At 40.6% G+C, this 15,046-nt stretch overlaps 2 protein-coding genes across 2 annotated transcripts in view; both read left to right on the top strand.

Annotated features, from left to right (window-relative positions):
• Positions 1–1,961: 1,961 nt before the first annotated feature.
• cnga4 (cyclic nucleotide gated channel subunit alpha 4) lies at positions 1,962–9,163 on the top strand. Its single transcript, XM_071534389.1, has 7 exons — positions 1,962–2,113; positions 2,399–2,500; positions 2,705–2,811; positions 3,988–4,571; positions 5,404–5,649; positions 6,613–6,778; positions 8,394–9,163. Exons 1-7 carry the CDS (start codon positions 1,962–1,964, stop codon positions 9,161–9,163), a joined length of 2,127 nt encoding a protein of 708 aa, XP_071390490.1.
• Positions 9,164–12,776: 3,613 nt separating this feature from the next.
• The window catches only part of trappc10 (trafficking protein particle complex subunit 10), a 36,745-nt gene continuing 34,475 nt past the window's right edge, over positions 12,777–15,046 (top strand). Inside the window, exon 1 of the mRNA XM_071534383.1 lies at positions 12,777–12,922. Coding sequence (XP_071390484.1) covers positions 12,862–12,922 — 61 coding nt within the window. The 5' untranslated portion in view covers positions 12,777–12,861. The remainder of the gene's footprint in view (positions 12,923–15,046) is intronic.

Here is a 15,046-nt window from a genome sequence, read left to right on the forward strand (position 1 = left end):
GCCTAGTTATCCAGTATTGATGGGATTTGTTGTATTTGGAGAAAAATCAACCATCTACAGGCCTTTGATCAAGGACATTATTCTATTGATAACTTGCAATTTGAGGAGTACTCAAGAAGATAGTGTGACATGACAGTCAATAACTAACCGTATATACTAACAAAAGGCTTCCTACGATGAAGAGAGGCGTTTAGTGCATTTGTCTGCCACACTTAATAAGGTATAAAGAAACCTGTTAAGGCTTTCATATGCCTCTGTCTTTGGGGGGTGAACATTATCCACGACTTTTATCCAGCACACCACCGTTCTCAACTTGTGTCGTGAGGGAATCCAAGAAAGTCATCAATCACTGCAGTGCCTGGGGTCAGGTGTCCCGTCCAGCCTGAGAGAGGCACGGAGCTGTTAAGCTAACCTAGCTTGTGAGTGCAACACTGAATATCGTAGTTTCGATGACCTTGCTTGCAAAATGGCTGGTTTCCTAACTTAATGCCAATTATGTTCTTGACCTGAAGTTGAAGTCATCATCTCGCAGCAGACCGCACACTTGCTATCTGCAGCTGTTTACATTCAGGAAAACAACAATAAACGCATTTCAATGGCGCGCCGATTTAGCAAGCTTGTTGGTGTTGCTACTAGGATACTAGCAGCTATCAGCCGCGGACTGTTTACACATATCTGACCTAACTATAATGCTGTTGCGCTTTAAAATGTAACGTCATTTTGCTGTCATCTTCGCCCATCTGTCAGGAGTTACTCACCTCGTTTATCTGCAGGTTTCTCAAGCAGGCTCAGTTGCTATGAGGCGCTGATTTCCACGGCTACCTGCTAGCTTCTTGTTAGAAGGTAGCGTTAGCTAACGGCTAGCTGCTAGTTAATTCCACAGTGTCAGTACAGCAGTCGAATGATCAGCAAACAAGTCGCCTGCAGACAACTGGCTAGCTAGAAAATACGCATTCAGAGAAGCTATGCAATAAACCACTCCTTCGTTCGGTCTGCCACGCAGCCTGCTAGCTAGGGATAAACATCCCATTTGGTGATTTCACAACCACTCTTTTTCAGCAGCCATCTTACTTTGACTCGTCTGACACACGCCCACACGCAAGGGACGCTATGACGCCCTCTCTGGACCGCTGTTCTACAGTGTACCAGACTGCTGCCAGAGGACACTGCTGTTCTACCTGTGCACTTGTTTACCTGGTCAGGTGTGTGTAGGAGGGCCGTCGTGTAAGTCGTTGCAATTTCCAGCAGACTATAAAAACCTACAGTATGAGAATCTGAAATCACTCTAAAATCACTACCAAAGCTGCTATGTATCCAGAATGGCATCCACGTTTTAATGAGCCTGGGTCCCAGAATGAGAGACTAAATTTTGATATCAAAATCAAAACAAGTTTAATGAAAAATATAGTGTGCTGTGACCCAGGTTCATCAATGTTTTAATGAACCTGTGTCCCAGAGATTCATTAAAACATATTGATGCACCTAGATCCCAGCACATTATATATTTTTCATTTGGATCCTGGGCTGAAAAAACCTTTAGAAGTTGAGACCCATAAATCATGCTTCCCTCAATAAGCAACCAGTCTGTTTGCTGTTTGTACCTCTGGCAGCTGGCTCTGGGATGTGCAGTGGATGACCTCTAAGGATTTCTAGGGGAATTAAAAAATCCCCAGAGGATACAGGGCATCTGTTGTGGTTCCCATCCATGGTGACAAGCATCACCAGGCGATGCTCAGGCAGACCTCGTTTGTTGTTAGGTGAACCAAGCAATGCTGCCGGATACGAGTCAAGAGGGTTAGGCCGCGGCCACAAGCAGGCAGCTGGACTCTGCTGTCTATATCTATGTAATCTATATCCGAGCAAGTACAACTCTTAGGTAGAAGGGAGCGCTTGATCAAGAGCAAAGGCCATCCTCACTTAGGATAAAAAAAAATGTATTAGTCTAAAAACCCCAAAGGAGCATGGATAAAACAGGTGATGTTGGCGTCAAAAATAGCCGATGGCAGAGGCTGTTCAGGTGGCGTCAGATCCAGAAAGTGAACGAGGATGGAGAAGACAAGAAGGAAGAGGGGAAAGATCACAACAGTCCTCATGAAGTGAAGCTCAGACTGGGGTGAGTGATTACTGATTGGGTTGGACATATTTTTGCAAGGATGAGGAAAACAGCATTCATTATCTTGAAGTCGTTGGAAGAACATTTCATTGATAAAGATCGTACATTATGTGTTAAAATATACGTGCGTACAAATAAGTAAAATGCAACAATGCAGATTATTTGTGTTTGAGTATATGCACATTCCTCATGTTTGATTGTTTACATAGCCACTAATTCTCTGTCCTTCTAATTCTCTTTCCACTCATTTTCTTCCCATTGTGTCACTCACCATTTCCTGGCCAGCTGGAATGAATGGGTGGTCGATCCATCAGAACAATTCTACTATGTATGGCTCCAGGTCATGATCTTTCCCATTTTCTACAACTGGGTGATTATCATCTGCAGGTATATGCATGGAATATAATGAATAAGTCTAATATTGTACGATTGATTTAATTGACAACTATTTACTCCTTCGGTGTATATAATAAGAAATAATAATTTGTTATCAACCACACTGAAACGTATGCGTTTTACATGCTGTTCTCTGCTTTTAAATTGAATTGTTGATTAAATACAATCAATCAATTATTAATTATGTATCCCTAGGACATGCTTCAATTCAATTGAGGTGAACTACCTAGCTGTGTGGCTTACACTGGACTATCTCTCTGACCTCATGTATGTGGTGGACATGATCATCAGAGTGCGCACTGGTAAATGTTTTGCTTCAGTTACCTTTGATTCAGTCTTTGCAATAGAATAGAATAGAATAGAATAGAATAGAATAGAATAGAATAGGGGCATCATGGTGTCACAGTCAGAAGGTTGTGGGTTCGATTCCCGTCTCAAGACTCTAAATTGCCCATGTGAGTGTCTGTATATCTGTGTTAGTCCTGTGATGGTGCAGGTGACCTATGTAGGGTGTCTCCTTGCCTTCCACCCAATGCATGCTGGGATAGACTCCGGCCCCCTGTGATCCTGAGAAGGAATAAGCAAGTAAAGAAATGAATGAAATTATGACAATCAAATAGAACTTTTGGTAACACTTTAGATTAGAACACATTTAACTATTAACTGTGGGTTTTCCCCTCAATAGTTTAATAATTTCTTTCAATAATGTGTGATGCTAGCACCTTATAAGCCCCATATGAGCAAAGCATAGCCTACTAAAAGCCCAATTCATGTGCAGCAACTTCCTTACAGACTGCTATAAGCACTAATTAGGAAGCTATTGAGGGAAAACTCATAGTTTATGGGGTATACTTGTAGAATATAATAGCGCAGAATAAGATAAGGTGCTAATACATGCTGTGTAATAACTAATAATGAACCAATACACTAATATGCTTGTTAATAAGCAATAGAGCTGCAACGATTAATTGATTAATCGATTAGTTGTCAACAATTAAATTAATCGCCAACTATTTTGATAATCGATTAATCGGTTTGAGTAATTTTTTAAGAAAAATAAGTCAAAATCCTCTATGACAGTAAACATTAGTAGACATTATTAGTAGACATTTGAGGACGTCATCTTGGGCTTTGGGAAACACTGATCCACATTTTTCACCATTTTCTGACGTTTTATAGACCAAACAACTAATCGAGTAATCGAGAAAATAATCGACAGATTAATCGACAATGAAAATAATCGTTAGTTGCAGCCCTAATAAGCAACTTATTAATAGTTAATATGTGTTCCCTAACCCCTTTTGTCCAAACCTGTATTCTATTCTATAATAATTCTGAATCATGTATTTTGAAGTGAGCACAGGTACTGATTTCCTCCAGTAGTTTATGCCAAGCTAAGCCTTGACTATAGGAAGTTGTGACATGACAGTGTGGGAGGTGCATTGTGGGCTTTGACGATCCTGTGCTGCCCCCTGCAGGTTATCTAGAGCAGGGCATCCTGATCAAGGACAGAGCTCAGCTGAAGAAGTATTACCTGCGTTCCTCTCGCTTCTTATGGGACCTGGCCGCCCTGCTGCCCACTGACTTCCTGTACGTTTTCCTTGGCATCCACACTCCTCTGGTGAGGGTCAACCGGTTCCTGCGCACGCCGCGACTCAGTGAGGCCCTGGACCGCATGGAGACGCGAACCTCCTACCCCAACACCTTCCGCATCTCCAAGCTCATGCTCTACATCTTCGTGTTGATCCACTGGAACGCCTGTCTCTACTTTGCGCTGTCCAACTACATCGGCTTCGGAGCCGACCGCTGGGTCTACCCCAACATCACCGACCCGGTGTTCGCCTCCATGCGTCGCCAGTACTTCTACTGCTTTTGGTTCTCTGCCCAGATCTTCACTACAGTGGGTGACACACCCCTGCCGGACAGGGAAGAAGAGTACTTGTTCATGATTGCAGACCTGCTCATTGCCGTGCTGGTGTTTGCATCCATTGTGGGCAATGTTGGCAATGTCATCACCAGCCTGAGGGACCGTGACAATGTCTTCTTCCCTAACCATGAGCTGGTGAGTTGGTGAGATTGATATTGAGGAAGAATAGATAGAGATGACATTGTGGAAAGGGTACTAGGCAGAGGTGGGGACTCGAGTCACATGACTTGGACTCAAGTCAGACTCAAGTCGCAATTTTTGACTTGATGCATGAAGAGAAGACTTGAGACTTGACTTGACTTGACTTGGGTTCTGGTGACTTGGGACTTGACTTTCACCTGTACTTTGATGACTTGAAAAGGTTTCTAAAGTCTTGACTTGAGATCTTGTGTTTGTGTAAATGACTTAGATTGAAAGTGATGAGATTTGCTCCAGCAGACGACTGAATTTAAATTCTGTTTTCTGAATTTGTATGGAATGATTGAATTTATTGAAGTTGAAACTGATTATAGAAATCAAACTCATGATGCTCTTACCAAGTTTTTATCCTATTAAAACCATATTGCATTGAAAAGTCCTAGATATTTAGTGTTCTTTAAGATATTAAATTGATACTGGACTCATTGTTGACTTGACTTGCTGTTCTACATTAAGACTTAATGACATTAATGACATGGACTTGACTTGGACTTGACTTGGTAATCTACATTTAGACTTGGGACTTGACTTGAGACTTGCGGCTCAAGACTTGAGACTGACTTGGTACTAGGTGTAAGATGGCTACACCACAGGGTCACCACTTTGTTAGATTATTTGTGATGTAATACATAAAGAAAATATAAGGAAGGGAATGAAAGGAGGCTTCATGTTTTATTACACTCCTTAGTCTGCTAATTTAATCTGCCCTCTGGGGTTTATTTGATTTCTGAAGAAGAATATGTTTTTCTTCTTCTTCTTGCTGTTTCAGGTGAAGGCCTACCTGCGTAACCATCACATCAGCAAAGAGCTTCGCAAGCGCGCCAACGACTGGTACCAGCATCTTCACATCAACAGGAAGATCACGCGAGAGAATGAAATCCTGCAGCAGCTGCCTGTCCAGCTGCAGACGGAGATCGCCGTCAGCGTTCACCTTCCCACGCTCTCCAAGGTCACCATCTTCCAGAACTGTGAGAAGAGCCTGCTGGAGGAGCTGGTGCTCAAACTCACACCTCAGGTAAGGGGTCACAAAGACGGAGTTCAAGGGGCACTGGTGGCTTAGGGCACAATACCATGTCAAGTCAAGTTTATTTATATAGCCCTGTAACAACGCATTATGTAATAACACGACAAAATGTAATAAATTTTCACTTCATTATGTAATAACACCCGCATTTTGTAATAATCTGCCGCATTTTGTAATACACAGCCTGAACGCAATATGTAATAAATTTCCCCGCATTTTGTAAAAAATTATTACATATTGCGATGTGTGTGTGTGTGTGTGTATGTGTGTCTCCTGACATTTGTGTGTACCAGTACTTAAGATGTTAAGACTGAAGTAGATGTTTGTGTCAGTATAACACTCAGTGTTGTGCAGTTTCTATGTCTCTATGAACCCTCAAGTCTAGTAGTTTCTATGAAGCTAAGGAATACAGTGACACTTAATGTAGTTTTGACCAATGAAAGACACTAATCTACTGAACTAATAATATCTTTTTAAAATGAATTTTGAGTCAGTATGATTCATGCTAGAATGCATAAAATAAACATTGTTGTTATAATGTTATAACGATTTTTATGAATGAAGACATCCATTTTGGTTGGTTATTACATAATGCACCATATTATTACATTTTCATCGTAAAAAAGTGCAACTCCCGTATTTTGTAATAACCACCGCAATATGTAATAATTTATTACAAAATGCGGGGACATTTATTACATATTGCGTTCAGGCTGTGTATTACAAAATGCGGCAGATTATTACAAAATGCGGGTGTTATTACATAGTGAAGTGAAAATTTATTAAATTTTGTCGAGTTATTACATAATGCGTTGTTACAAGCCCTTTATCACAAGCATATCTCAAAGCGCCTTTACATACCATATCATGTACATATCATTACATACCTCCCCCTTCCCCCGCGATTCCGGACGTGCTCCTCTACTTGTCTGCCGTTCCTCTCGTTTTCCACAGGTGTACAGTCCAGGAGAGTACGTCTGCAAGAAGGGAGACGTGGGCCATGAAATGTACATCATCAAAGAGGGGAAACTGGCCGTTGTAGCAGACGATGGGGTCACACAGTTTGCTGTGCTGACTGAGGGGAATTTCTTTGGGGAGATTAGCATCCTCAATATCAAAGGTAGATGAAAGTACTCAATAATGCATATTGGCACGTGTTCACCTATACAGCGTTTATGCATTTATGTAGGTAGTGAATGCTTTTTTTTGGGGGGGAGAAAAAAAAAACGGAACACACACCGAGAGAATGAAAGCAAGAGAGAAAGAGAAACTTAAATGGTAATCTGTAAGATTCTTGTTTTTTGTTTGTTTCCTTTTTTATCTCCATCTTCTGTGCTAAGCACTCATTGCTGCTGTGTCTTTTTTTTTGGTGCTGAGTAGAGCTGGGCGATAATTCAGTATTATCGTTTATCATCTTTCAGTGGAATCATATGGTGATGATATGAAGATATTTTGATATCGTGACACACATTTCTGCTGTCTGAATTGATGATGACAAGCAAATTTTACTTAAAAACTCTCATAAAATGAGGTATGGTAGGAATATTATTTGAATATTTCTGTTTTGTTTGACATCACACCTAACATTACCATTCGGTTCAATGAGATGAACATTAATTTGATTATTTAACGTGATTTTGCATACATGAACCATATCGTGATATATATTGATATCGAGAAAATCCTTATGATTATCATGATATTGATTTCAACCATATCGCCCAGCCCTAGTGCTGAGTGCTCCCTTCTGTGGTGTGTTGCACTGCTCTTCCCAGAGATCACCTGTCAATCAAACAGTGTGTCCAGTACTGTGACGTCTTTTTTTTTTTAATCTCTGTTGATGAAGTTTCTGTAGGTGGCGCTCTTCTCTTTGTCTGTTCAGCCATGGTGGCTATCACTGCCCATGCTAACTACCCAGTTCTTCTTTTACTTATTCCAAACAAACCGTAAATGTAAAGCGCATTGCTTCCTGTGTGCCTGGGGATTTCTCCCGGGAAAAACCAGACAGATAGATGTCAGATTGATGTCTTTGTCTATGTCTATTATTATCAGTGGTGGAAGAAGTATTCAGATCTTTGACTTAAGTAAAAGTAGTAATACCACAGTGTAAAAATACTTTGTTACAAGTAAAAGTCCTGCATTCAAAATCTTACTTAAGTCAAAGTACAAAAGTATTAGCATCAAAATGTACTTAAAGTAGCAAAAGTAAAACTAGTCATTATGCAGAATGACCCATTTCTGAATCATATATATCATGTTATTGGAATATAATTATTGATGCATTAATGTGTTCATCACTTTAATGTTGCAGCTGGTAAAGGTGGAGCTAATTTTAATTACTTTATATACTGCTGGGTAGCTTAACCATATAAAAATATATCATCATTTATTAGTTGATTTATAATTTGTATTAATAATCTAAATCTGCAAAGTAACTAGTAACTAAAGCTGTCAAATAAAAGTAGTGGAGTAAAAAGTACAATATTTCCCTCTGAAATGTAGTGGAGTAGAAGTATAAAGTAGCATGAAATGGAAATACTCAAGTAAAGTACAAGTACCTCTAAATTGTACTTAAGTACAGTACTTGAGTAAATGCACTTAGTTACATTCCACCACTGATTATTGAAATGTGGAAAATAAGTAATAATAAAGAAAAATGTGGTGTCCCCAAACTTTTGATAGGCAGTGTATATGAAAACATCACAGATTATGATAAAAAAAAGTCTCATTTTTAGGCAACAAATCAGGCAATCGTCGCACCGCCAACATCCGCAGCATCGGGCACTCGGACCTCTTCAGCTTGTCGAAGGAGGACCTGACAGACGTGCTGTCCGAGTTCCCCGCAGCCAAATGCCTCCTGGAGGAGAAAGGCAGACAGATCCTCACCAAGATGGGCATGCTGGAGCAGACCGGGGAGGGGGAGGTGGGGGAGGCGGAGAAAGTGGAGACTAAGCTGAGCAGGCTGGAGAGCAACTTGGACGCCCTGCAAACCAAACTAGCCCGGCTTATGGTGGAGCTCGAGTCCAGCAACCACAAGATGCTGGCCAGGGTGGAGCAGCTCGATCTGGAGTTGGAGGCGCTGGAGAATCGACCGGCGGGGAATGAAGGTGGAGAAGGAGAAGAAGAAGGAGAGGGGGAGAGAGGCGAAGGGGTAGGAGGGGAGGTCGAAGGGGAACGAGAAGAGGCAGAGGGAGAGGAGGGGGTCGTAGAGGAGAAGGCAAAAGAACAAGGGCAGGGAGAGGAGGATGGCGATGTTGTGACCAAAGAGGGAGATGGAAAGAGTACTAAAAGTGCAAATGAGGAGGGGAAAAAAAGTCAGGATACGGAAAGAAGAGTGGTGAAAGGAAACGGACGTGGGGTGGAGGAGTCGGATGAAGGGGAAAAGAAAAGAGGGGACGATCAAGAGAAAAACCAAGAGAGAGGCGGCGACAGACCTGGTAAAGGGGACGGAGTCGAGATGGAAAATGAACGTGAGAAAGAAGAGATCAGTGGAGAGAAAGAATGAGACCGTGATGAGAGGAGCGAAAAAATAAGATTTAGACAAAAAAAGAGGGATGGGAGAGAAGGTTCAAGGGAGGAATCAAACATGAAAAATTAAGATTAGTGAAACAAAGAATACAACTGAAATAGGTCTACATGTGATCAATTGCCTGTAGGCTGTTTTATTAATAAAAAAAATATTAAAAACTTGAACGCTCATTCACCTTGTTTCTGGCATTAAAACTTTATACCCCTAGATGGTAGCAAACACCATATCAAAGTACTGTATATCTGCATGGTTACCTAGCTCACCCACATTCCATCACATAGATAAATACATATAAGCCAAAAGGGAACAAGGGGGGTGAAACTACATGTCTGTTGTTGAATTTTTTTTTTTAAATGTCTTTATTTCACTGGCAAGTTCTATATACAGAACATAATTAAGCGTCTTGTCTTCTTCAGGGAGCTTAAACAAAACTCAACATACTTAAAGGAATAGTCCACAAAGATTGAAAACTTGAAAGCCTGAAAACTGACATTTAACACGTCGGTGAACATATTCAACAACATATCCTGCTTTTGAGACAACAAAGCAGTCCTGGGTCCGTCCCTATGTTGCATTTCTATTTTTGGTTCACACTAAAATCTGTATTTATCTCCCAAACAGGTACTATCTCTCCTGAATGATATCCCTCTCCGCTATGTTCTCTTCTATCAATAAAAATGCTGTTTGGCAAAATGATGTTCTAAAACATTGGACCAACAGTCAGTTGAAAATCACAGTATAGTGGGATCTGTTGCTGAATATGTTCACCAACGTGTTCAATGTCAGTTTTCAGGCTATTTTCATGGCCTCATTCAAATGAATGGGAAGTAAAAATCTGAACACGACAAACTCAGCTGCATCCGTTCTTGACCGCCGTGAAAACCAGAATTAGAGCTCCAACGATTAATCAATTAATCGATTAGTTGTCAACTATTAAATTAATCGCCAACTATTTTGATAATCGATTAATAGGTGTGAGTAATTTTTTTAAGAAAAATAAGTCAAAATTCTCTGATTCCAGCTTCTTAAATGTGAATATTTTCTGGTTTCTTTCCTCCTCTATGACAGTAAACTGAATATCTTTGGGTTGTGGACAAAACAAGACATTTGAGGACGTCATCTTGGGCTTTGGGAAACACTGATCCACATTTTTCACCATTTTCTGACATTTTATAGACCAAACAACTAATTGATTAATCGAGAAAATAATCGACAGATTAATCGACAATGAAAATAATCGTTAGTTGCAGCCCTAAACAGAATATACACTATTCACAGTTAATATTCTGGTTTTCATGGCGGTCAAGTGCCAAATAACCCTCATGAAATAGCCCTCTGGCAAAAACGGCACTTTTACAGGTTTCATGTGTGAAAGGGGCTCTGGAGGCCTCCAGACCCCATGTTGGCATTGGGGTCATTGGATGTGATCAGATATCAGCTGCTCAACTGTGCAAAGATCTCATTCTGAGCGAGGCTGGCTGCAGCGGCCCCACCCACACTCCCTCATGAGAAGCTCCATGGAACAACTGGGGCAACAGCAGGATCCTGCAACGGAAAATTAGAACCACAAGGTTTAAAAAGTCATTTGTACCCACAGCTATTATGTGGCTGAATGAGTGAGACAACATTATAATCTTAGTTATTGCTCTCTCTCTCTCTCTCTCTCTCTCTCTCTCTCATCGCAGTCTAGGTGTGTGTGTGTGTGTGTGTGTGAGAGAGAGAGAGTCTTTATGTCTTTAATGTCTTTATGTCTTTATTAGGATCCCCATTAGCACCAGCATAAGCATTGGCTATTCTTCCTGGGGTCCACCACACATACAGTCATACACACTTATACACACTATAACCACATAAACACAACAAACAAAACAGCTCATCTCATTGCATTAACAATCAAGTACATATGGAAGAGAAACAATATTGTCATCCAGACATCAAGCCAAACCCCAAAAATTATAAATCAATCACAATTCCTCAAGAATAATAGCAAACTTGTAAATCCTTGTCTGAATGACCTTCTTAAATTATATATTTATCCATCCTGCGCTTTCACACATGCAATTCCAAGAAAATAGATTATTAAAATACATTTCTCATTCTCTGCCAAGGGGATTTCTACTTTCACCCAGGCATACATTTTTATTTCCTACACCATTTTTTTCCTAGTTTACTCACACACAATTCAATTATGGTTCCTGAAGTATTTGGAGATACTGTTTTACAAAATTTGGAACCGATCTTTAGTATTCTCTTGAACAATATGCACTGGCAATGAATTCCACCTGACCCTGGCTCTGTACAGGACAGTTTTCTGTATCACACTTGTTTTAGCTTTAGATGGCATGAACCTTCTTTCTGTTGCATATCGTGTTTGATAATTGTGTTGAGCTAACAGAGAATAACCTTTCATATAATATCTGTGGTGATCATGTCACCATTATATTTCTAACAAGTTTAACAAAGCATAGGAGGATCTCTGACTGACAGTTAGCCAACTCAGACTGTCATGCATGTTTATTACATTAGTTCTATAAAGCAAAACGTGCCGCTTTATTTTGAGCCACTTGTCAGTGCCTGGACAGAGGAACTGGGTTGCTGTGTGTTCAGCTCCTGAACCCAGAGCCTCCATCACAGAGTGAGGATCAGTAAACTACAGTATGTGAAGGAATTAATGTTTGCTGGTAACAAGAGTTACACACATTTTATATACAGTACACAATAACATTTCAAAGAGAAAAATATCAAATATGTGGGGTTTCAAGGTCTGTGGGGTCTCTCTCTCTCTCTCTCTCTCTCTCTCTCTCTCTCTCTCTCTCTCTCTCTGTGTGTGTGCATGATTGTTTCATAGATCTTAATGTGACAGTGACTGTGCATGGTGTATGCATGTTAAAAGGATGGGGAAGGGTTGCTATACTACACTGTGTATAGATTTATATTTTTTATTTACTTCACTGTTTTAACTTGCTGAACCCCACTCTGGTAGGGCTGGGCGATAATTCAATATTATCGTTTATCGTCTTTCAGTGGAATCATATCGTGATGATATGAAGATATTTTAATATCATTTCTGCTGTCTAAATTGATGATGACAAGCAAATTTTACTTAAAAACTCTGATAAAATGAGGTATGGTAGGAATATTATTTGAAAATTTCAGTTTTGTTTGACATCACACCTAACATTACCATTCGGTTCAATGAGATGAACATTAATTTGATTATTTAACGTGATGTTGCATACATGAACCATATCGTGATATATATTGATATCAAGAAAAATCCTTATGATTATCATGATATTGATTTCAACCATATCGCCCAGCCCTACACTGTGGTTAGTTGCCCTGGATGTAACTTACCCATATTCCTATGGCTGGTTTTTCTTTCTCCTAGAAAAAACTGATTTTAACTTCATATTCAACCTCATTTTCACATTACCTAAGATGCAGATAAACTCCACCAACTGCTATGGTTGGTTCGGGCTATGCAGCAAAATAGGTGCACTTTCCCTTTAATGACGCACAGTTTACGTGCTTCGTATGAAGGTGTTCAGGAAGTGCAGGGCAGCAGGGGGGACACAGGCCCCATCGATTCAACACAACTGCATACATAAGCACTTACTAATAACAACGTTCAATTTGGATGTCATTTTCATGGGGGGCTACCGCTAACACACATGGAGTCACAAGAAGAAAAACCAATCATTTATACCATGGAAAACAAGCCGATTGTGACATGTGAGTGTTTCTTCGTGAGACGTTGCAGTCTTCATTTTTTTCCAGTCTTGACAGCTAGCTAAGTTAGCTAGCTCAGGTTAGCTAAGCTAGCTGGTGATAGTAGCAAAGCTCTGGCACACTGCGCTTGAGTGAGGCGTTGGGTGCTTGATTTCAGCTTGTTTCAGTGGACTGCTCTGCAATGCCAGCATATTTTAACAATGCACAAATACATATTGTAAACGTTTCAATGGAAAAAACACTGTCTCAGCAAGCTAGCTAGCTACATTGGCTAACAGGCCTTGCTGTCCCTACTACGTCACGGCTAGTTGGTGCAGTTTGGGCTACCTGTTCTCACCACGCAGGAATTCACCTTGCTCCCCTCCGGACAGCCACAGGGTTTCCTCTGGTAGCGGCCCAGACACTGGTCGCCATTGAATATGTGTGAGCGGGAGTGTCTAACGTTACCATTCTAAAATCCACTGATGGCGTCTAGTGGAAGCTTCTTAGAAGGGTTATTTTAAGAATTGACCCTCACGGTGGGGGCCAGCCTCGACTTCAGGCTACTCCATTTTTAGGACTGAGTGGTCAAGAGGCTCCCCAGCACAGGAGGGGATAGAGGCTCTGTCAGATCACAATATGGACAGAAATCTTGGGTGTAATATTTTAGCCTAAGCAATGGAATTTATTGCTAGATGCACTGTAGTCATCTAAAATCAGTAGTTCCCAAAGTGGGGTACGGGGACCCCTAGGGCAGTGGTTCTCAACGAGGGGTCCGGGGACCACCAGGGGTCCTTGAGGGGGCTCCAGGGGGTCCCCAGCAAATTAATGAATTGTTAAACTTCAGCATTATTTAATTTACAAGAAGTTAACACAGTTAGAGAATGTAGAAGGATGACTGTTCTGATAATAGTTTCTCTGTTATTGCTCTACCTTCAACACAGACAGTCATAGAATTCTGGACAAAATCATATCTAACAATAAAAGATATTGTCAGATTTGGGTCCGAGAGACAAAATCTCATCAAATGGGGGTCCGTGGCCCTAATGTGGACTAGATTAGGGGTCCTTGATATGAAAAAGGTTGAGAATCACTGCCCTAGGGGTCTCTGAGGGTTCCAAGGGTCCCCAGCGAAATGAGTAATAGTGTAAAAAGTGAGAGAATGTATAAGGTTGACTGTTGTGATCAGAGGTTTCACTGACCTACCGCTGACTGCAGTCGACAGTTATGCAGTTTAGGGCTGCAACTAACGTTTATTTTCATTGTCGATTAATCTGTTGATTATTTTCTCGATTAATCGATTAGTTGTTTGGGCTATAAAATGGTGAAAAATGTCGATCAGTCTTTCCCAAAGCCCAAGATGTCTTGTTTTGTCCACAACCCAAAGATATAGTCATAGAGGAGTAAAGAAACCAGAAAATATTCACATTTAAGAAGCTGGAATCAGAGAATTTTGAGTTATTTTTCTTAAAAAATACTCTAATCGATTATCAAAATAGTTGGCGATTAATTTAATAGTTGACAATCGATTAATCGTTGCAGCTCTAATGCAGTTCAATACTAAATCAAAACCAGCAACAACAGATCTTCTCAGATAGGGGTTGCTTGGGACAAAATCTTATAAAGTGGGGCAGCAGTGGTCTGATGCGTTTCTATTTTGGGCTTCCTGACATGAAAAAGTTTGGGCTTGTCCAGGCTACATAGGTTATTGCTAGATTCGGTGTAGTAGTAGTAATCAAGGCAATAGCAATAATAAACCCATATGTTGTGCAGTCCCACTCAGTGCAAAGTCTTAAAGTTAAATGGCATGCAGCTTTGAGTTGTGGCTAGTAGGGTTACAGTGTGTTAAGTGAAATTCACTAAAGACAATTACCCTGTTACAGCTTAGCAGCATGTGACAGGCAGCCAAACACACAACACAGAAACTTAGCCTCAAGCAGGGAAACCTCCCCTATTAGTCTTCAAAGGATTCATGAGTGCATGTTTGAGGAAGCTTTTGAAATGGCGATTGCATTATATGTTTATTTAGGCCTATGATACCATGCCTTGACACAACATACTCCTAGCATGACTTGATTTTACCAGGGAGACTTTGGTTTAGGTGAGTAATCATCACCTGCTTTTAATAGCACTGGACTTGACCAGGAA

Source organism: Centroberyx affinis, unplaced genomic scaffold (assembly GCF_046629955.1).
Source record: "Centroberyx affinis isolate AG114_WGS23_722 - 3 ecotype Tasmania unplaced genomic scaffold, CSIRO-AGI_Caff_v1 ptg002533l_1, whole genome shotgun sequence".
Lineage (NCBI taxonomy): Eukaryota > Metazoa > Chordata > Actinopteri > Beryciformes > Berycidae > Centroberyx > Centroberyx affinis.